This window comes from Pongo abelii, chromosome 19 (assembly GCF_028885655.2).
Source record: "Pongo abelii isolate AG06213 chromosome 19, NHGRI_mPonAbe1-v2.0_pri, whole genome shotgun sequence".
NCBI classification, from domain to species: domain Eukaryota; kingdom Metazoa; phylum Chordata; class Mammalia; order Primates; family Hominidae; genus Pongo; species Pongo abelii.
In genome coordinates this window covers 83,037,854-83,059,130 of record NC_072004.2, presented here as the reverse complement: position 1 = coordinate 83,059,130, position 21,277 = coordinate 83,037,854, and the positions used below count along the sequence as shown (strand labels likewise).

The 21,277-nt window shown below is 42.9% G+C and overlaps 1 protein-coding gene and 1 long non-coding RNA gene across 3 annotated transcripts in view; one reads left to right on the top strand and one right to left on the bottom strand.

Annotated features, from left to right (window-relative positions):
• LOC112129625 (uncharacterized) overlaps positions 1-16,408 on the top strand; it is a 33,749-nt gene extending 17,341 nt beyond the window's left edge. The window contains exons 3-5 of one of the 2 annotated variants that reach the window (XR_008515684.2): positions 32-149; positions 2,662-2,764; positions 16,269-16,408. This is a non-coding gene — a long non-coding RNA (uncharacterized LOC112129625). The remainder of the gene's footprint in view (positions 1-31; positions 150-2,661; positions 2,765-16,268) is intronic. The other variant, XR_002911969.3, reaches the window with a different exon arrangement.
• Positions 1-21,277, bottom strand: part of PITPNC1 (phosphatidylinositol transfer protein cytoplasmic 1) — a 236,934-nt gene that overhangs the window by 4,852 nt on the left and 210,805 nt on the right. The window contains exon 8 of the mRNA XM_063718894.1: positions 16,350-16,413. Within this exon, the coding sequence (XP_063574964.1) occupies positions 16,350-16,413 (64 nt within the window). The remainder of the gene's footprint in view (positions 1-16,349; positions 16,414-21,277) is intronic.

Sequence of the window (21,277 nt, the reverse complement as noted above, 5' to 3'; positions counted from 1 at the left end):
ACTATCTTCTTTTTTTTTCTTTCTGAGACAGGATCTCACTGCATCACCCAGGCTGGAGTGCAGTGGTGCGATCATGACTCATGGCAGTCTCGACCTCCTGGGCTCAAGTGATCCTCCTGCCTTAGGGCCCCGTGAGGCTGAAACCACAGGTGCATGCCATAATGCCTGGTTTAATTTTTTGTATTTTCTGTAGAGACAGGGTCTCGCTATGTTGCCTAGGCTGGTCTTGAATTCCTCAGCTCAAGTGATCCACCTGCCTAAGCCTCCCAAAGTGTTGGGATTACAGGCGTGAGCCCACTGGTACTCAGGCCAACATGCTGTCTTCTTAATCAATCCATATACTTTTTTATTCTGAGGGGCCACAAAGATGCTGTTGTTTCTGGTTTCCTGACTGTGTGTCGATCCTAAGAGGTTCAGAGATTGTGTTTTAATAAATTCAGTTTCAAAAACACATAAATCAACAATATCACCACACCCTGCTAATCATTCCAAAGCCAAGAAAATAAAACCATTTCTTGAGAAAACTTAAAAAGAATAGAGAATGAAAGGAGAGGATCATTTAATAGTGAGGATTCTATTTAAAAGAAAAAAAAGCATGACTTGGAATTCAACAAATAAGACAGTGATACCACTGTTAATAATCATTGTTGGATAATGTAGGTTTTCCAAATACCTGAAATGTTCTTATTTAAGTGAGAAAGTAAAAACAGTATTTAAAAAATGTAAATCTTTCCCTAATGTGTTTAATGTATTATATATACTTCCTACATTTGAGACATAATATGTTGAAGATATATCACTGTGCAAAAATACAGTTCCTTAGTTCCTTCTCAAGGTCTATTTGCTCTTTATGGCTTGATATCTCTTCTCTCATGCTCAGAAACTCTATTATTACTGTTATTATTATTATTATTATTATTATTTTTGAGATAGAGTCTTGCTCTGTTGCACAGGCTGGAGTGCAATGGCGTGATCTTGGCTCACTGCAACCTCCACCTCCCGGGTTCAAGTAATTCTCTTGCCTCAGCCTCCTGAATAGCTGGGACTACAGGCATGTGCCACCATGCCCAGCTAATTTTTGTACTTTTAGCAGAGACAGGGTTTCACCATGTTGGCCAGGCTGGTCTCGAACTCCTGACCTGGTGATCCACCTGCCTCGGCCTCCCAAAGTGCTGGGATTACAGGCGTGAGCCACTGTGCCCGGCCTTATTACTGTTATTATTAATTATTGTTACCCTGGCTATCCCTGGTATCCTTTGCCATTTTAATTTGCTGGGAACAGGGAAAAGAGGTAGCTGGGCTTATTAAAGACTGAGTCAAGGCCCAAGGCTTATCCTGGAGCAAAATGCAAAATTTAGTGCCCGCGGATTTTCTGTATCTGTTTTGGCCCCCCAGAGACCCATTTTTCATTGTTTCTTGTCCACTGCCATGTACTTAGCAGTTGAAACTTCATTAGATAATATTGGAGGGAATAACCAGCATGAAACAATATAGCCACTTTGGAAATACTGAGTAGGTAATGAATATTCATAACACAGTATTAATCCTTAGGGCTTTTCTTTTCTTTTTTCTTTTTTTTTTTTTGAGACAGAGTTTCGCTCTTGTCTCCCAGGCTGGAGTGCAATGGCGCGATCTCGGCTCACTGCAACTTCTGCCTCCGGGGTTCAAGTGATTCTCCTGCCTCAGCCTCCCGAGTAGCTGGGATTACAGGCGTCTGCCACCACGCCCGGCTAATTTTTGTGTTATTAGTAGAGATGGGGTTTCACCATGTTGGCCAGGCTGGTCTCGAACTCCTGACCTCGGGTAATCCGTCCGCCTCAGCCTCCCAAAGTGCTGGGATTACAGGCGTGAGCCACCGTGCCCGGCTTCATCCTTAGATTTTATAACATCTGAGCAAACCAGAAGTATTTTTCACAAAATGAAATCCTTAAGAGGATTTCCTGGGAACAATTATTAAAATTTTCTGAAAGGGAAAGTTTTTACAAAGGAAATAAATCATTATGACTATGTGGATAAGATATAAAATTCAGAATATATCAAGAAAAATTGTACCTATAAACTTACCAATTTTTAAAAACATGAAGACTATTAAATGAGCTAAGAAGTGAGATTAAGGTTATATAAAAAGAAGCATTTATTTCACAATAAAGTTGAGAGTGAGAAAAATTTTAGTGAATCAGGGTATGTTATGTTTTTGCTGTGATAAATGGATATTATCTTTGAAAAAGCAGACTTTCTTAATCAAGTGGCTGAATAGATTGCTCTACTCCACATAGCCAGCAGGGGGCAGAAATAATCTAAAGCACAGAATTTTGATTTTCCACTCCCAGAGGCTCTTAGAAGTTCCCCTTCCTTGAAGGCTTTGAACCTGCTCAATTGAAAAGAAGACTTATTTCCTCACTGCTGTGTTCATGGATGTTAATTTCGCCTAATTTCATCTAATTTGTCCCTGCTTGGGTTGATGATCTAAAATTCATTTAGCACCCATGCAGTTTTTATTTGTGACAAAGAGCCACCTCCTGAGTTTCACTGTTTTTCATTATGATACAGGAGAAAGACTAAGGAAAAATAAATGTGCTCCAATTTCACGGAATTCCAAAGGATAATGGAAATGTCATAAGCATTCAAAATAACCACTTTGTGTAATTTCTCCGGTGGCAGGCATCTTTCACCCTGAAGTCACAGGAACAACGCTGAGGGGCAGCCAGAGATTACATGGGCTTTTCCATGGGAAGAACCACTCTACATTATCACCTTCTACATAGTAAGTGGACTGTATTTTTTATTTTACTTTATTTATTTATTGAGATGGAGTTGCACTCTTGTTGTCCAGGCTGGAGTGCAGTGGCGCGATCTCTGCTCACTGCAACCTCCGTCTCCTGGGTTCAAACGATTCTCCTGCCTCAGTCTCCCGAGTAGCTGGGATTATAGGCATGCGCCACCACGCCCAGCTAATTTTGTATTTTTAGTAGAGACGGGGTTTCTCCATGTTGGTCAGGCTGGTCTTAAACTCCCGACCTCAGGTGATCCTCCCGCCTTGGCCTCCCAAAGTGCTGGGATTACAGGCGTGAGCCGCCGTGCACAGCCATGGACTTTAATTATAAAGTAATAATCACAGTAAAACTGAAAGAAAGCCAAGCCAAGGGCCTTATAAGCTGTGAGAAAATCGCTGAGTTTAGCATCTTTTAGCCATCTGGTGTCTCCTCTTTTCCTGTAGCTTCCTTTGTTTGCCTGGTCATATTTATAGTGAATGGCTTTCAGAGTGGTCGAGGGGGAACTGGGGCCCAACATTTCTAAAAGAAAAGGTAATTGAAAGTGATAGAAATTTAAGGAGACTTTCCTTAAAGAGCACTTCTAGGGGGAAGTCCTACTGGAATTGGTCTGTGCATAGAGAGGAAACGCCTCTTGCTCCAACAGTTTCCTACAAATCGGATCACTGCATGCAAAATGGGAGAAGAGTTAGGGCCCTTGCAACCTCAAGGGCAATCACATGCAACCAGTTGCAGCACATGAGCCTTGCAGGGCACATTCCAAAGACATGCTCCAAAAATTTAACTAAAAATTTCCAAAGTGCAATCAGAAGGTCTTCACAATTCTAAAGGATCCATTTATGACAATAGCCACGTCTGAATTTCCTAGAACTACAGCATTGAATTTTTTTTTTTTTTTTTTTGAGACAGAGTTTTGCTCTTGTTGCCCAGGCTGGAGTGCAATGGCGTGATCTTGGCTCACTGCAACCTCCGCCTCCCAGGTTCAAGCAATTCTCCTGCCTCAGCCTCCTGAGTCAAGCTAGGATTACAGGCATGCGCCACCACACCCAGCTAATTTTGTATTTTTAGTAGAGACGAGGTTTCTCCATGTTGGTCAGGCTGGTCTCGAACCCCCGACCTCAGGTGATCCACCTGCCTCGGCCTCCCAAAGTGCTGGGCTTACAGGCATGAGCCACCGCGCCCGGCTGAATTTTTTTTAACACCTACTATGTATTATTCTGGAGACTGGGCTAAGGGACATGAGGACTCAAGGCGGAACCCAAAGAGATCACGGCTCTGGCTGAAGATGCAAAGAAATGATTTGGTGATTACACTTTTCTTTGTTATCTCTAGCTCCCCTTCATTAGCATGAATGATTGAGAGATTACGGTACTTAAAATGCTGGCATACAATACACAGTCAGCTCTCAATTTCCAGTGTGCAACGAAATAACTGAGGCTCTCTAAGGCTTATCCTAAGTCGCAGGGATCTGCTAGGCAGCTCAGCACATCCCCAGCTCACACCCCTTCACTGCTCAGCCTGTGTGTCTGCACAGACTGCAGCCCATCTTGAGATTATCCTAAGTAAAAAGGAACTGATTGGGTAAAACAGCTATAAAGAGCCACAGAAAGCTTTTCAAAGCAAATGTAAAGAAACCTAAAATAGCTGATGAGCCAGAAGCCCTCCCTTGAATGAATAAGTGAGTGTTAGCTATGTTTTTAAAAGTTACTGACATGTTATTCTAGTTTACATATGACATCGATTTTCACTCCTCTGCTCTTTTATGGTGCAGGCCGTTTTACTAGTCCCACAAAAGTGTTTCCACTCTCCATGTTCTTGGTTTTATGACCGAAATAACCTCCATGTCAAGCAACTTTAAGGGATCGAAACGTCTGGAAGAGAGAGGTGACACTGCCCAATTTAGATCCAGCTCAGGTTCTGCAGCAACAGGGTCTGGGTGACGACATGTTTCTATGGAAGGGTGGGAACCGGGCATCTGCAGTATTTCCAAGATCAGTTTACATGTGCATTTGTGAAAGGGTGGGCAACATGTTTTAAAAATTCTACGTACACTTGTTTGGGCATGACTCTCTATGTCATCCACAGGGGAGGAATGCTGATTGCAAACTTTTATGTTGGTTTGTTCATGCATGTTTTTCTCGTATTCCCGAACATCATCCATTGTCATATCTGAAAGAGGTCAAGACGTTGGCAACTTCCGTTATTAGATGCAAACTTTCAATGGGGACACTTTAGGGAAAGATGGTAGCTGAGCAGTAGCCAAGGAGGTTTAAAAAAGCAGAGACTTGTCTAACTTTATGATGAGTAAGTCATAAAGTTAGCTAAACCAACCAAAGGGGGACTGAGGGCAAGGAAGTTAAGTCAAAATAGTCTTAGAACAGAGAAGAGTGGAAATTATTTAGGGGTGATTCTTGTAAAGTGAGCTAGGTTTGGGTAGAAAGTATTAGCATGTGGGCAGTGCCATAGCCTGAGATCTCCTAAAGCATCATTAGAAGATCCCATTGGGAACAGAGGGTCAGTTTTGCTTGGTTTAATACTTACCTTCCACATAGCTTTCGAAATAGATTTAGAGGTTGTTTAAATCAACGCATTCAACAACAGAAAGGACACTTCCATTGCTGTTATAGGAGGCAGGATGTAGAAGGCAGAGCAATGATATTCACTGGTACAATTGAGATTTGGTGCAACTTGCACACAGATGTAAATTTGCACAGAATGCATGGCGTCAGAGTGCAGGTCTATACTGAACTTCAGGTCTTGCCTAACAGCTTGAAGATGGCTGGCACTACTTCTACCCACACTGATCTAAAAATAAAATGGCACATGACATGAGTTTTGGCCCAAGTCTGCAGTTTTTCAGTATTTCAGGATAATGATCTCTTAATCTAGTGGTTCTCAACGGGGGACAATTTTGTGACATTTTTGGTTGTAGAACTAGGGAAGGGGTGCTACTGGCATCTAGTGTGCAGAGGCCAGGGACACTATGGAGCATCCTACAATGCACAGGACCCCCAGCTCCCAACAAAAAATTGTCTGGTCCAAAATGTCAATAGTACCAAAGTTGAGAAACCCTGTCTTAATCCAACTGATAAAAATTTTAAGGCCAGACATGGTGGCTCATGCCTGTAATCCCAGCACTTTGGGAGGCCAAGGCGGGTGGATCAGTTGAGGTCAGGAGTTCGAGACCAGCCTGGACAACATGGTGAAACCCCGTCTCTACTAAAAATACAAAAATTAGCTGGGAGTGGTGGAGGGCGCCTGTAATCCCAGCTACATGGGAGGCTGAGACAGCAGAAGCACTTGAACCCGGGAGGCAGAAGTTGCAGGGAGCTGAGATCACACCACTGCACTCCAGCCTGGGCGACAGAGCGAGACCCTGTCTCAAAAAAAACCAACCAACCAAACAAAAAAAACTTAAATAAGGAACCCATCCACCTTCAGTATGTGAAATGCATAAAAATGACAATTAGTCTCACTTCAAATACTTCTGTCATTTTACCCCCACCCCTACCCGGCTCCTTGGTTATTTTACATTTTATCAGCAATATTCCCAGGTAGGCATTCCTCTGTTACTCTCTTGGCAGAACTGAACTTCATGCTCTTTACCAACGATGGTATGCCGAACAAAGTGCTTACTCTGTCACCCTGAACACTAATTGGCTTAGTGGGGATTTAGAGTGGGCATTCACAGCTGGAATTTTTCCTTCAGTATTTTCTGCATCATGTGGTTTGGTGTCTTTTTATATCAATCCATGTGTCATGTGAGATCCTCTTCATTTCCAAAGGGCAGACTTGCCAGGAGTTTATGATTTAATTCACTGTGGTCTGGGACCAAGATGGTGTGTGCCTCTAAATCCAGACCTGGTCTATTTTATGCAGAAGATCATTCCCAGGTATACCTGGAAATCCTCAATCACAAATGCGGTCCATAAGCAATGTAAGTATCAAGAATGCTAAGCAGCAGCCTGGCCAAGCAAGGAGCATGCTCTTCTTTTAGAAAATTGAGGTAACCAAAAAGCAATAAAGAGATGCTGCTTTATGATGAAAACAAATGCATCTTAGTTAATAATAACAACACATTCTTTCAGTACAATCACTTTACTTTCAATGGCTGCTTATCAACATTTCTTAAACACAAATATATCTGAAATAATACTAGACGATCATTTTTAGCTAGGAGTTGAAAATTTAAAGAAGTTTCTCTACACATACGTCATTAGGGGGTGCCCCCCACCATCCCAGCAGGCATGACAGTAATTTGGAAGACAAAAGCCAAGGAGTTATAGGTTTTTTTGTTCTATTGAATCCCCATAGAAATCATACTTCATCTTGAATTAGCTCAACGTCAAGATAGGAGCTTAAACTTTGTGACTATGGGCTTTCAAAGATGTATCCATTTTATGGATGTGAAAAAGGGTTTAACAACAAAGATATTCATTGCTGCCTTGTTCATAATAATGAAAAATTGAAAACAACCCAGGGGACTGATAGCACTATGCAATCATTAAAAATTAGGTAGAAGAATAGTTAATCCTAGAGAGATATCCTTGATCTATTGTTAAATAAAAAATAGGAGGTAAAAAGAACTGCACATAGCATATGAAATTAATTTAGTCAGAAAACCATTATCTACATTAAAAAAACACTGAAAGGATATATTTCAAAATGTTAACAGTGATTATTTTGAAGAGTTAGAATTACAGGTAATTTTAATTTCCTTCTTTTTGCTTATCTACATTTTTGAAATTTTCTACATCAAATATGCATTGCTTGTGGAAAAGAAAAAAACATTATTTAAGAATCTGTTATTTTGGATTGGGCAGGGTGGGTTATGCTTGTAATCCCAGCACTTTGGGAGGCCGAGGTGGGCGGATCACTTGAGGCCAGGAGTTGGAGACCAGCCCGGCCAACATGGTGAAACCCTGTCTCTACTAAAAATAGAAAAATTAGCCAGGTATGGTGGCATACACCTGTAACCCCAGCTACTCGGGAGGCTGAGGTACAAGAATCGCTTGAACCTGGGAGATGGAGGCTGCAGTGAGTCAAGATCACGCCACTGCACTCCAGCCTGGGCGACAGAGCAAGACTCTGTCTCAAAAAAAAAAAAAAAAAAAAAAAAAAATTTGTTATTTTGGATCATTATGAGATGGATACCGTCAATTTGGAATCGGTAAGGAGAAGATAGACTTTTCCAGAATTTCTGTTCACTCTAGAAACATAATCTCCTGGGTTTTTTTGTTTTGTTTTGTTTTGTTTTGAGACAGAGTCTAACTCTGTCACCCAGGCTGGAGTGCACTGGAGCAATTTCAGCTCACTGCAACCTCCGCCTCCTGGGTTCAAGTGATTCTCCCACCTCAGCCTCCCGAGTAGCTGGGATTACTGGTGTGTGCCACCACGCCTGGTTAATTTTTGTATTTTTACTAGAGATGGGGTGTCACCATGTTGGTCAGGCTGGTCTCGAACTCCTGACCTCAAGTGATCCGCCCACCTCGGCCTCCCAAAGTGCTGGGATTACAGGTGTGAGCCACCATGCCCAGCCATCCCTTATTATTTTTTTTAAACAAAGAGTTAAGAAACTAAATTTCAGAAAATTCTATAAAAGAAAATCTCCCAATTTTGCCACATAGGAATGAACATTCCTAGTAGAGTAGTTCTCTAAAAGATGGTGATAATTTGGTCCCTGCTGTGAAGGAAAATATGTTTGTCTAAATCCTGAAATATCCTCACAGACTATAAATGTGTATGAACATGATGTAAATATTTTCAGTATTTCTCAGTAATTTATGGAAATCCTAATCAAGTGAAAATGCTCCTGTTCAGGTTAGCTGGTAAAATGCACTGTCTAGCTTTTGCAACATATATGACCTCAAAATCTCTATAGAAATCAATATTTTAGTAAATTCAATTACATGTGCTGAATGACAGATTATACAGTAATGATGATTCATCTTTATTACTGATTGATTTTCGATGATCAGAGTGACTTCAAACAATTTAGGTTCAGATTTCTTTGCTTCCAGCAAACAAATGCTTATATGTATCAACTCTTTTTTTTTTTTTTTCGAGACTGAGTTTCGCTCTTGTCACCCAGGCTGGAGTGCAATGGTGCGATCTTGGCTCACCACAAACTCAGCCTTCTGGGTTCAAGCGATTCTCCTGCTGCAGCCTCCCAAGTAGCTGGGATTACAGGCACCCGCCACCACACCCAGCTAATTTTTGTATTTTTAGTAGAGACGGGGTTTCTCCATGTTGGCCAGGCTGGTCTCGAACTCCTGACCTTGTGATTCACCCGCCTCGGCCTCCCAAAGTGCTGGGATTACAGGTGTGAGCCACCGCACCCGGCCCAAACTCTTAATTAAACGAAGCCCATGTCAATTACTTTGCAAATACACTGGTAAACAGTCAGCCCTTCACTTATAGATTGTGAAAGGTCATAATTTACTTTTCCTAAATAAGGTTTCCTACAAAAGACTCCTTAAGCCAGCAATACTGGGGATAATTGCCTGATTTAAGAGAATATTGCAACTGGTACGGTATTTCTTCTGATAAAGAAAGTGCATCCTAATACTTTGAGACTCTGCTATCAGAGGTTAAACAGCCCTGGGAAGTATTTTGGGGACACACATGCCCTGCTCACTGTACTTCAGTGGGACAATATTTCCTTTCCTTGCCTTCTGGAGAGGCCATTTCTTTTCTTCTCTTTCTTGCTGTCCTTCAGGTGAGGAGAGATCAGATCCCAGACTCTTATCTCAGGGCGTGAGGTCATACTGCATGGGGCCTGAGTAGAACGTTCTCCTCTGCCAGTGACTGGGCTGAAGCCAAAATCTCCTCCTCAACCATCAACTCCACTTTGGCAAAGAGGCTCTGGTCTCAGGGGATTTGTTAATTGATAATCCTGTTAGTAAACATTTACACTGAGACTAATTTTTAGCTTATATGAACACCACCACACAGAATAGCTTTGTACATGTCGTACATGTATTCATGGGCAATTTGTATTTCTTTTTCTTTTTTGAGACAGAGTCTCACTCTGTCCCCAGGCTGGAGTGTAGTGGCGCCATCTCGGCTCACTGTACCCTTTGTCTCCCAGGTTCAAGCGACTCTCCTGCCTCAGCCTCCTGAGTAGCTGGGATTACAGGCATGTGTCACCATACTCGGCTAACTTTTTTTGTATTTTTAGTAGAGACGGGGTTTCACCATGTTGTCCAGGCTGGTCTTGAACTCCTGACCTCAGGTGATCTGCCTGCCTCGGTCTCCCAAAGTGCTGGGATTACAGGCATGAACCACTGCACCCAGCCTCACGTGTATTCCAGAATAAAATTCTGGAAGTTGTTTGTGCTTATCATTTCTATGGTATATTTTATTAAATTGGATTATCATTTTATATTGAAAACTGGATATAATCACTCTTAAATTTTTGCTATCAGATGGGCAAATGTCCTATTTTCTTGTTTTTCTCATTACAGTTCTTGTGATTAGTAGTAAGTTTATTGGCCATTTGCATTTCTTCTTCTATGATTTACTTATTCATATCCTTTACCATTTTCTTGAGTGACTGATTTTTTTTTTTTTGAGGTAGGGTTTTGCTCTGTCACCTAGGCTGGAGTGCAGTGTGTGACCACAGTTCACTGCAGCCTTGACCTCCCAGACTCAAGTGGTCCTTCCACCTCAGCCTCTCAAGCAGCTGGGACTACAGGCACACCATCATGTCCAGCTAATTTTTCATTTTTGTAGAGATGGGGTCTCCCTATGTTGCCAGGGCTGGTCTCAAACTCCTCAGCTCGAGTGATTCTCCCGCCTTGGCCTCCCAAAGTGCTGGGATTACAGGTGTGAGCAACCACACCTGGCCAAATTTTCAATTTATAGGACCTCTTTATGTATTATAGATGGTAATCCTGTTGACTACATATGCAGCAAATATTTTCCCCTAGTCTTTTAGCTTTGTTTATGGTGGCAATTTTCTTTAAATCATTGTATTTTTAAAGAAAGGAGGTTAATTTCACAGGAAGTGGAGGCAAGATCATATGTTTGAAAGGCCTTTAGAAGTCAGTTGAACACACATGGAAACTACAAATGCCCTTGAACAAAGCATCTGCAAGCGTGAATTTTCCTTCATTGTACCACACAGTTGCAGCAGCAAACATTTTAAAAAGGGGAGTCTTCTGTTCTAATTAATGATCTGTGAAATGGCACATTATACTTTATTTCCCTCTACAAACATTTCCATTCACTTTCAGCCTCCTTCACCAAAACAGAAGTCATTTTTACATCATTCTAAGTCAAAATAAAAGTCTTGAACAAGTAGTTGGGTCACGGAGGCTCCAGAAATCATAAATAAGAATGGATACTTCTTTGGCTCCAGCAAAATGGTAGCCATCCTTTGAGAAATGCCATTTTTTAAACTCTTTACAATGATTATAAATTCAATACATTCTTCTTACAAAAAGCTTAGGGTGACTCCATTTTTTTGTAGTGAAAGTAGCCAATCCTCAAAGTGTGGTGTATACCTTTTCCACATAATTCAGACCACTAAGATCTAGAACTGTAATCTTTAGTCGTGATTTTTTTTTTTTTTTTGAGACAGAGTTTTGCTCTTGTTGCCCAGGCTGGAGTGCAATGGTGCGATCTCAGCTCACTGCAACCTCTGCCTCCTGGGTTCAAGCGATTCTCCTACCTCAGCCTCCTGAGTAGCTGGGGTTACAGGCGCCCGCAACCACGCCTAGCTAACTTTTGTATTTTCAGTAGAGACGGAGTTTCACCATGTTGGCCAGGCTGGTCTTGAACTCCTGACCTCAGGTGATCTGCCCGCCTTGGCCTCCCAGAGTGCTGGGGTTACAGGTGTGAGCCACCGTGCCAGCCTTATAGTTGTGATTTTTTTCTGCAGTTTTTAATTGGGAGCAGGGAGTAGGCAGGGGAAGGGTTCACAGATTCCTCTGAAAATCTGATGGAAAGTTATTCATTCTCTCACCAGATAAACGAATACAAGCACACACACATAAAATGTTGCGTTGGAAAATGCTGGCTTGGTGAACTCAACCAGCTAATGCAACCCCTAGCAGGCGTCTTTCTCCATTTTAATCTTGCCTCCCTCATTGTTAGACCTGCTCTAGGGACTCCAGGCTGATTTCTAAGTCACTTTCATGAGGTAGTGTCGTCTACACCAGCCAGAACTCTCCCTCTCTCATACTTTTTGGTTAGAGTCAGGTTTTCAAAGACATTCGTGAGGTTCACCTCAATCATAGGCTCCTTCTGGCAATGTTCTCAAAACACTGTCAGATTTGTAAAGCAAAACCATGCCTTTGTGAAACTGGGCTGCCTATTTTTATCCACCTTCCCTCTCACCCCATCTCCTGAAATATGTTGTTGTTATTTCTCTGATTAGTGTTCTAGTCATGCAGAGAGACCCAAGGCTCATGGATAAAGACCAATCACGGCTTTGAAAGACACACTCAACTCCTCCAATATGGAAATGGTTACACTTTACAATGAACATGAGCAGAATAAAATCTCTTTAGGGAAACAGTTTCGTGACAGCCAAATGCTGAAACTCAGAAGAGATACAAAATTAATCCTTGGCTGACAAATGATCACTACCCTCAACAATGTCCTTTTTTCTTGACTCTTAATTAAGCACTGGAGGTGGTGAGTCTAATTAGAGAGAAAGACATCTAGAGCTACCCATGCATCAGTGTGTACAGTTTGTGCACTGTATGAACACACAGCAGAGGAGGCGAATGGGGCTAAAATTCAGCCCTAAGCCCAGAGCACCTGCTGAGTCTGCCCAGAATGGGCACCTTTTTCTAATTCATCTGTCTAAAGGGAAGCTTTTTTTTCTAATTCTCACAAGAAATCAGAGTTGTAAGAATTTGGGTTCCTGCAATCATTTTTATTTTATTTTTTGTTTTTTAGAGACAAAGTCTCGCTCTGTCGCCCAGGCTGGAGTGTGGTTGGCCCTGCAGACAGCTATGATTCTCTAGTTAACCTATTTGGATTGAATCAATTAAACGGTCCTTACAACCCAATGTCCCAGTCTGGTTTATAGCCCTTACTATAAGCCAGTAGTTCTTAAACTTTAGCCAGAAACAGAACCATCTGGAGGGCTTGTTAAAACAATTGCTGGGCTAGACCCTCAGAGTTTCTGAATCAGTACGTTTGGGGTGGGGCCTGAGAATATGCATTTCTAACAAGTACCCTAGGGATGCTGACGTTGCAGGTCCAGGGACCTTACTTTGAGAACCAGTGCTAGAAGCTATAGCTATAGGCAAGGATTTATTTTGGATCTTTTCCATGTTTCCATGAGAGTCTCACTGAGCCTGTCCAGATCAAATAAAAATAGGCCACTTCAGGTACCCCAAAATGGAGTGGAAGGGTAATGCTGGTGGGCGCTTAGCCTGGGTACCAGTGGCACATATGGCCCACAGTTCCCAGAATTACTTTGAATATGGGACTGAGAAGGCACTCTGTGGACAGGAGTCATTTCCATTCATTTAATTCACCGAGTGTCTGCATCTGTGTGATGAAGGAGCCACTGTTTTCCTGGTCAGCAGCTCAGCTGTGGGTACTGATGGTTGCAGAAGCTTACATGAAATTAACCATGTAGTTCTCAGACCATTGCTGAGTGAAAAGGCTGCTTGTTTTGGTTGGTGCTATGTCAGTGTATGCAGGGGGAGACCCACTCTGTGGAGTGCAAGGTGTCCTAATGATCCACATTCACTAAAGCCCACACTGTTGTTTTGTGCTCAGGTAAGGAAAATGTTTTTTGCACAATAGACTCCTTAGTTGTTAAATGCCTCCACTTCACTCATCATAAGTAAATAAGTGCTCTCTTTTGAAGGTCTCCAGATTCGGGGAGATCTCCTGTTTCCTTTGATACATTATTCTAGCCTTGGGCTCCTGTTATAATCCCAGAATTCTTTTTTTTTTTTTTTTAAAGAGATGAGGTCTTGCTCGGTCACCCAGGCTAGAGGCAGTGGTGCGATCATAGCTCACTGCAGCCTCCAGCTCCTGGGCTCAAGTGATCCTTTCACCTTGGTCTTCTGAATAGCTAAGACTACGGACATGCACCACTGTGCCTGGCTAATTTTCTTTATTTTGTAGAGATGATGTCTTGCTATGTTGCCCATGCTGGTCTCGAATCCTGGGCTCAAGTGATCCTCCATCCTAGGCCTCCCAAAGTGCTGGGATTACAGGTGTGAGCTACTGTGCCTGGCAGGTTTTTTTTTTTTTTTTTTTTTTTTTTCAATTTTTATTAGAAGTCCCTAAGTCTCGGCCGGGCACAGTGGCTCACGCCTGTAATCCCAGTACTTTGGGAGGCTGAGGTGGGCGGATCACAAGGTCAGGAGTTCGAGACCAACCTGGCCAACATAGTAAAACCCCATCTCTACTAAAAAGACAAAAAAAAATTAGCAGGGCATGGTGGTGGGGGCCTGTAATCCCAGCTACTTGGGAGGCTGAGGCAAGGAGAATCGCTTGAACCTGGGAGGCGGAGGTTGCAGTGAGCCAAGATCGCGCCACTGCACTCTAGTCCATATGACAGTGCGAGACTCTGTCTCAAAAAAAAAAAGAAGTCCCTAAGTTTCTTCCTTGCCCTAGGCTCAGCTGAGATGGAAAAGTCAGGCCCCATCCCCTTCCTGGCCTTTCATTTACTAGATACCCACCCACACTGGGTTTTCTTCCTATATCCTGCCTCTAATCAAACCCTCTTTATTATTCTGTCCTCTTGATCAGAGCCCGGTTATTCTTTTAGCTGAAAAATCTTCTTTGGCACTCTGGCAAGAGACAGAAACCTATCCAAGTGCCCTGTGTGTTGGTTTTCAAAGTGGCAGATTTTTGGCCCTTCAGGTACCTCTCTTTTTGCCAAACTTCTAATCAGTTTGCACCTATGATTCTTTAAATATCCTTTTGATATTTCCTTGGTGTTGGTAGCAAGGAAACCGTGAGCTCTGAGGAGCACAAGGTGGGAGAGACCAGAAGTTCTTATCCTTTCGTGGGGTCTGTGCTCCCTCTGAGAATCGGAGAAAAGCTCCCCAGAAAAAAAAACCAGAAAGATTTATTTAAGGATCAGAGGAAGTAATCACAGGAGACTCTCCTGCCTGCCTCACAAAACACAACTAGAAATAGACAGGTCTCTGGGAGACTTCATGACAATGTGGCAAGCCAGTGCTTTTGCGGCATGAGAGCGGCATTCTGTGGGTGTGTGATAAGACAGCATAAATAAATGATCTGCATTTGGACAAACCCAGGAAGGTGCATTTGCTCTTCAGAAGGTGCAGATCTGGGAAAACAGCAAAAGGAGGTAAGGAAAAAAAAAAAAAAAGCCCATAGCTTATAGAACCATGCCTTTTAAATGTGGCTCAGAAATAGCTAACGATATTAATAATAATGACTGTCTTTGCCCCTTCTGTCTAACGTGTCCTTTTACTTTGGTACCTTCTGCTCAGAAAAGGGAGGGAGTTGGTGAAACAATGACAGAAAAGGACCAAAATGCAATCTAGGTTATACTCAGAACAAATTTAATGTGACTTAGGAAAAGGCCAAGGAGGAGGGCATTTCATTAGACAATCGACCTGAAAATCAGATCTAACCTAAGTCACCGGTGGGGCGTGTTCCTTTCTATTTATAGCCAAGGACGGTAGCCATCTGATGACTGATTCTGGGAGTGCAGAAAATTCATGTGGACAAAACAAGACTGCTGAGGATCTGGGAAGGATGGTCCATCCATCATGGGAGGAAGCTAACCTTGTTTTCATTTGCTGGAAATGTGTAGAAATTGTTTAACTCTTCCCAGATCATGAACAAAAAAGCCAGAACAATAGTTTCAATTAGGATGAACGGGGCACCTATGCCTCTGTCTGCCCTTAAATTCTTGCAGAACCTGTATATATTTGGTGAGGGGTGGTTTCTTTTTTTTTTTTTTCTCCGAGACGGAGTCTCACTCTGTCACCCAGGCTGGAGTGCAGTGGGGTGAGCTCAGCTCACTGCAAACTCCGCCTCCCAGGTTCACGCCATTCTCCTGCCTCAGCCTCCTGAGTAGGTGGGACTACAGGTGCCTGCCACCATGCCCGGCTAATTTTTTTATTAATTGGTAGAGATGCGGTTTCACCGTGTTAGCCAGGATGGTCTCGATCTCCTGACCTTGTGATCTGCCCGCCTCGGCCTCCCAAAGTGCTGGGATTACAGGCATGAGCCACTGCGCCCGGCAAGGGGTGGTTTCAAATGTTCTCTGAATCAAAGGACTGCTTTTACTTGACAGGATGCTTCAGACAGCTTTGATCTTGATGTTTGGGATAAATTAGGATGGGTTTGAAACCCATCTAACAGAGAATGATGATGCGTATCAACTATGTAAGCATCAAACATCCTGAGGTTCCTACTTAGTCAATAATTCTGTGGTTACTTTAGACCAAGCTTCTATAATTACATCTTCATTATGCTTGGCAGACAGTGCTATTTCCAACACAGGAAGCAGCCGCCTTGCCTTTGTTGTTGTCCTTCTAGGTAGCAGTTGAAGCCAAATGGACAGAAAGCCCAAGACAACATGAAGTTGTTCTACAAGTTATTTTGGAGAAATTGACTTACCATACCACTCATCAACCCATGCAAAAGCCTGTCTATGTCCAATCAGCAGAATGTCTCGGACCACCTAAAAAGTAAAAGAAGGAGATTGAAATAATAGCATCTTCGATGAAAACTATCTGGAAGACAGGTTGTTAACAATTCCAGGAATCTTGGCAATTACAGAGTTCTTAATCCCTCTGTCCATAGGTGATGACAATTATAGGCTGCCTATAGGTCCTATAGTGCTCACACACCTCCAGCCCTTCCCCGTGGTGTATACACACTTGGCAGTATATTCATCTCCTTGTCTTATTTGAGAGTAGGGCTGGGTGTGTGTACAAACTAATGACAAATGCTTGACAGTCACACAGCAGTGATACAAATAAATATCTAGGTTAATTACCTTGAAGTTTTTCTCTACATTTATCTTTAACTAAAACAGCATCTACTTTTCATCTGTGGGAGGGTGTGTGTCTCACTGGTGACAGGAGGTCATAAATGTTGGAAATCTAGAACACTTTTCTAGGCAGCAAGTCACTTCTTTTTTTTTTTTTTTGGGACAGAGTCTTACTCTGTCACCAAGCTGGAGTGCAGTGGCGTGATCTTGGCTCACAGCAACCTCTGCCTCCAGGGTTCAAGCAATTCTCCTGCCTCAGCCTCACAAGTAGCTGAGACTACAGGCGCGTGCCACCATGCCTGGCTAATTTTTGTATTTTTAATACAGATGGGGTTTCACCATGTTTGATAGGATGGTCTCGATCTCTTGACCTCGTCATCCGCCCGCCTCAACCTCCCAAATTACTGGGATCACAGGTGTGAGCCACCGTACCTGGCCGACAGCAAGTCACTTCTAAGCGAACAGCACTTAACATTCCCTCTTTTCTGATGACATATCCTAAATATTGATTTTTTTTTTTTTTTTTTTTTTGAGACAGAGTCTTGTTCTGTCCCCCAGGCTGAAATGCAGTGGTGCAGTCTCAACTTACTGTAACCTCTGCCTCTTGTGTTTAAGCGATTCTTGTGCCTTAGCCTCCTGAGTAGCTGGGACTACAGGTGCGCACCACCGTGCCTGGCTAATTTTTGTATTTTTAGTATAGACAGGGTTTCGCCATGTTTTCCAGGCTGGTCTCAAACTCCTGGCCTCAAGCAATTCACCTGCTTTGGCCTCCCGAAGTGCTGGGATTACAGGTGTGAGCCACTTCACCCAGCCTGATTCAATTTTTTAATTGAACATTTTAAAATAACTTAAGAGTGTAATTGGATTGTTTGTAACACAAAGGATAAATGCTAGAGGGGATGGATACCCCATTCCTCACATTGTGCCTATTTCACATTGCAGACCTTATGAAAACATCTCATGTACTCCCTAAATCTTTACACCTACTATGTACCCACAAAAAATTATTTAAAAAATAAATATTGATTCAATTTTTCTTTTTATCTTTTTTTTTTTTTTTTTTTTTTTTTTTGAGACGGAGTCTCGCTCTGTCCCCTAGGCTGGAGTGCAGTGGCGCAATCTCGGCTCACTGCCATCTCGTCTCACTGCAACCTCCGCCTCCCTGGTTCAAGTGATTCTCCTGCCTCAGCCTCCTGAGTAGTTGGGATTACAGGTGCCCACCACCATGCCCGGCTAATTTTTGTATTTTTTTAGTAGAGACGGGGTTTCACCATGTTGGTCAGGCTGGTCTCGAACCCCTGATCTCATGATCTGCCTGCCTCGGCCTCCCAAAGTGCTGGGATTACAGGCATGAGCCACCATGCCTGGCCTCAATTTTTAAACAAACATAAATGAATGTGTGAGATACAAGATAATTAAGTATCCTTTTAGGTTTGACTTTCATGTAATAGAAGGAGGGGAAAAAAGGCAGTTTAGCTATCACTGAAAGGATGAAAAAAGAGACCTGAACTAGAATAGAACATAATGGGAATGACAAGCTTGACTGGACACAAAAGGGATGAAATTGTTTCTTATGGTGACACATAATGGCAATAGAAGGCTAAGGAAAATAGTATATACCATTTGTGTGTGTGTGTTTGTGTGTGTGTGTGTGTGTGAGATACTGTTCATGTGTTTTTATTTCATGGTATTCTTTTCCATCCTGGGTAAATATGTCTTTTTACGTTTCTTGGATACTCACAGTATCCCTGTAACATTCCTTTCTTCCTGCCAAACAAATCCAGTGATTGTCAAAAACCTCTCATGGAAGGTTCAAGCATGTTTCAATAAATGAAGGATTTTAATTCGGTGAATTTGCAGAAACAAGGAAAGCATTTATAATGAAGTGTTTATGACTCCAGGCCTCTGGATATCTACTGAGGCTTTTATGACTTGAAAGTAGGAAACACATAATGAATACAAGAAACAACACACAGCTATACACACTTGAGTGCTGAGTGTCTCAAATTCATGGAAATCAAAAGAACAGCATCGAGGCATCAGTAAATGTACCCTATTACACGAAGCACAACACAGCTGTCGGCTGGAAACAAGAATTCAATAATGTGCTAATGGCTCGCTTTCGAACATTTTTTTCCCCTTAACTGTGAATAGATTCTTAAAAAAACAAAGGTGTTCAGAGAAAGGCATCCCTGGCACCTTCAACCCATGCAAATGCTAGCCTCAGATACTCATTAGCGACTCACGTGCGAGAGCAGGTGTGTTTCTGGAGTGTCAATAACACTTCATTATATTTGGAAAGGGCAAGGCATAAATCTTACAGGTATTTTCAAGAAACAGATTCTCAAAACTAGCCTGAGTCATCTGTGAGAAAAGAAACAGAGTGGACCCTGGGGCAATCTAAATATGGCCTTTTAAATTATTATTATTATTATTATTATTTTGGAGACGGAGTCTTGCTCTGTCCCCCAGGCTGTAGTGCAGTGGCGCGACCTAGGCTCACTGCAACCTCTGCTTCCTGGGTTCAAGTGATTCTCCTGCCTTGGCCTCCTGAGTAGCTGGGACTACAGGCACCCGTCACCACACCCAGCTAATTTTTGTATTTTTAGTAGAGGTGAGATTTCACCATGTTGGCCAGGCTGGTCTCGAACTCCTGACCTCAAGTGATCCGCCTGCCTCAGCCTCTCAAAGTGCTGGGATTACAGGTGTGAACCACACCCAGCCTTATTTTTATTTTGTATTATTCTCTTTTTAACTGACAACTCTGGCTTTGATAAATACGCTTTGTGAGTGGAAAACACACTATGAAGCTGGGTGTGGTGGCTCACGACTGTAAACCCAGTACTTTGGGAGGCCGAGGTGGGCAAATCACTTGAGGTTAGGAGTTCCAGACCGGCCTGGCTAACATGGTGAAACCCCGTCTCTACTAATAATACAAAAGTTAGCCTGGTGTGGTGGCATGCACCTGTGCCTCAGCTACTCAGGAGGCTCAGGCACAAGTTGCTTGAACCTGGGAGGTGGAGGTTACAGTGAGCCGAGATCATGTCACTGAACTCCAGCCTGGGTGACAGATTGAGACTCCATCTCAAAAAAACCAAACCAAAACAAAATAATACTAGGATAGTGGCCCTAGTAAGAGGAGGTCTTTTTACCTTAAAAAGCCACACACAAAAAGGGATGCCGTGGGAAACCAAGGAAGACACTGCCTTAGACAGACACAGAACTGAGGCTGGAAAACATTTACTTTGGGAGCTGGAATTGCTTTCCTGTGCAATAATCAGGACACAGGAGGAAAACAGGAGATCCTGGAGCTTGATTTCTACATATCACATTTCATCCTGCCTCCTGGCTGGCTGGCTGGGTTCTGGAGCACGGGAGAGGAGTGGCATGCTTCTCTGTTCAAGAAAACACCCAGGGCTCTCATGTTTGTGCCAGAGTCCACCATTACCGTGAGCCTGAGTTATGAGGGTTCAAGAGACCGGCAGTCTAGTTCTTGGACCTAAATTCCAGAATTAAACTTTTTATTGTTAACTGGCCCCCAAGTAACGAATAGCTCAGTGCATTAAGGTTAAATTCCAGTGACTCCAAAATAATTTTGGCAAGCTACTCTTTATCAGTTTTTAAGTGGAAAAATAAACAGATAACCAGCCTATCTGGAATGTAGAGACAATTTGGGTAGTATTTATTCTTATGAAAATGAGAGCAGCTACAAAGGGCAATGCTCAACATTGCATTTCCCATTTTTTTCTCCCATGAGGGAGAGAGTCATGTTAGAAATCCTGAGAAAATATCACTCTTTACCAAGTGGGATTCTGCTACAAAATGAACATGCTGGCCGGGCGCAGTGGCTCATGCCTGTAATCCCAGCACTTTGGGAGGCCGAGTCGGGTAGATTACGAGGTCAAGAGATCGAGACCATCCCGGCCAACATGGTGAAACTCCGTCTCTACTAAAAATACAAAAATTAGCTGGGCATGGTGGCATGCGCACCTGTAGTCCCAGCTACTCGGGAGGCTGAGGCAGGATAATCACTGGAACCCGGGAGGCAGAGGTTGCAGTGAGCTGAGATCGTGCCACTGTACTCTAGCCTGGTGACAGAGTGAGACTCCGTCTCAAAATAACAGCAGCAACAACAACGAGAAAAAACCAGTATGAACATGTTTAGCCAAAGTAGGTATACAATTGAAATCTGCATCCCGAGGCTGTTAACAATTCTTTGGTAGCAGAACTATTGTTATTATTTCCTTTTTTCTTTTTTTGAGATGGAGTCTTGCTCTGTCGCCCAGGCTGGAGTGCAGTAGCACAATCTTGGCTCACTGCAACCTCTGCCTCCTGGGTTCAAGCAATTCTCCTGCCTCAGCCTCCTGAGTAGCTGGGATTACAGACACGTGCCACCACACCCGGCTAATTTTTTTGTATTTTTAGTAGAGACAGGGTTTCACCAGGTTGGCTAGGCTGGTCTCGAACTCCTGACCTCAAGTGATCCACCTGTCTCAGCCTCCCAAAGGGCTGGTATTACAGGCATGAGCCACCACACCTGGCCACTTTGGTA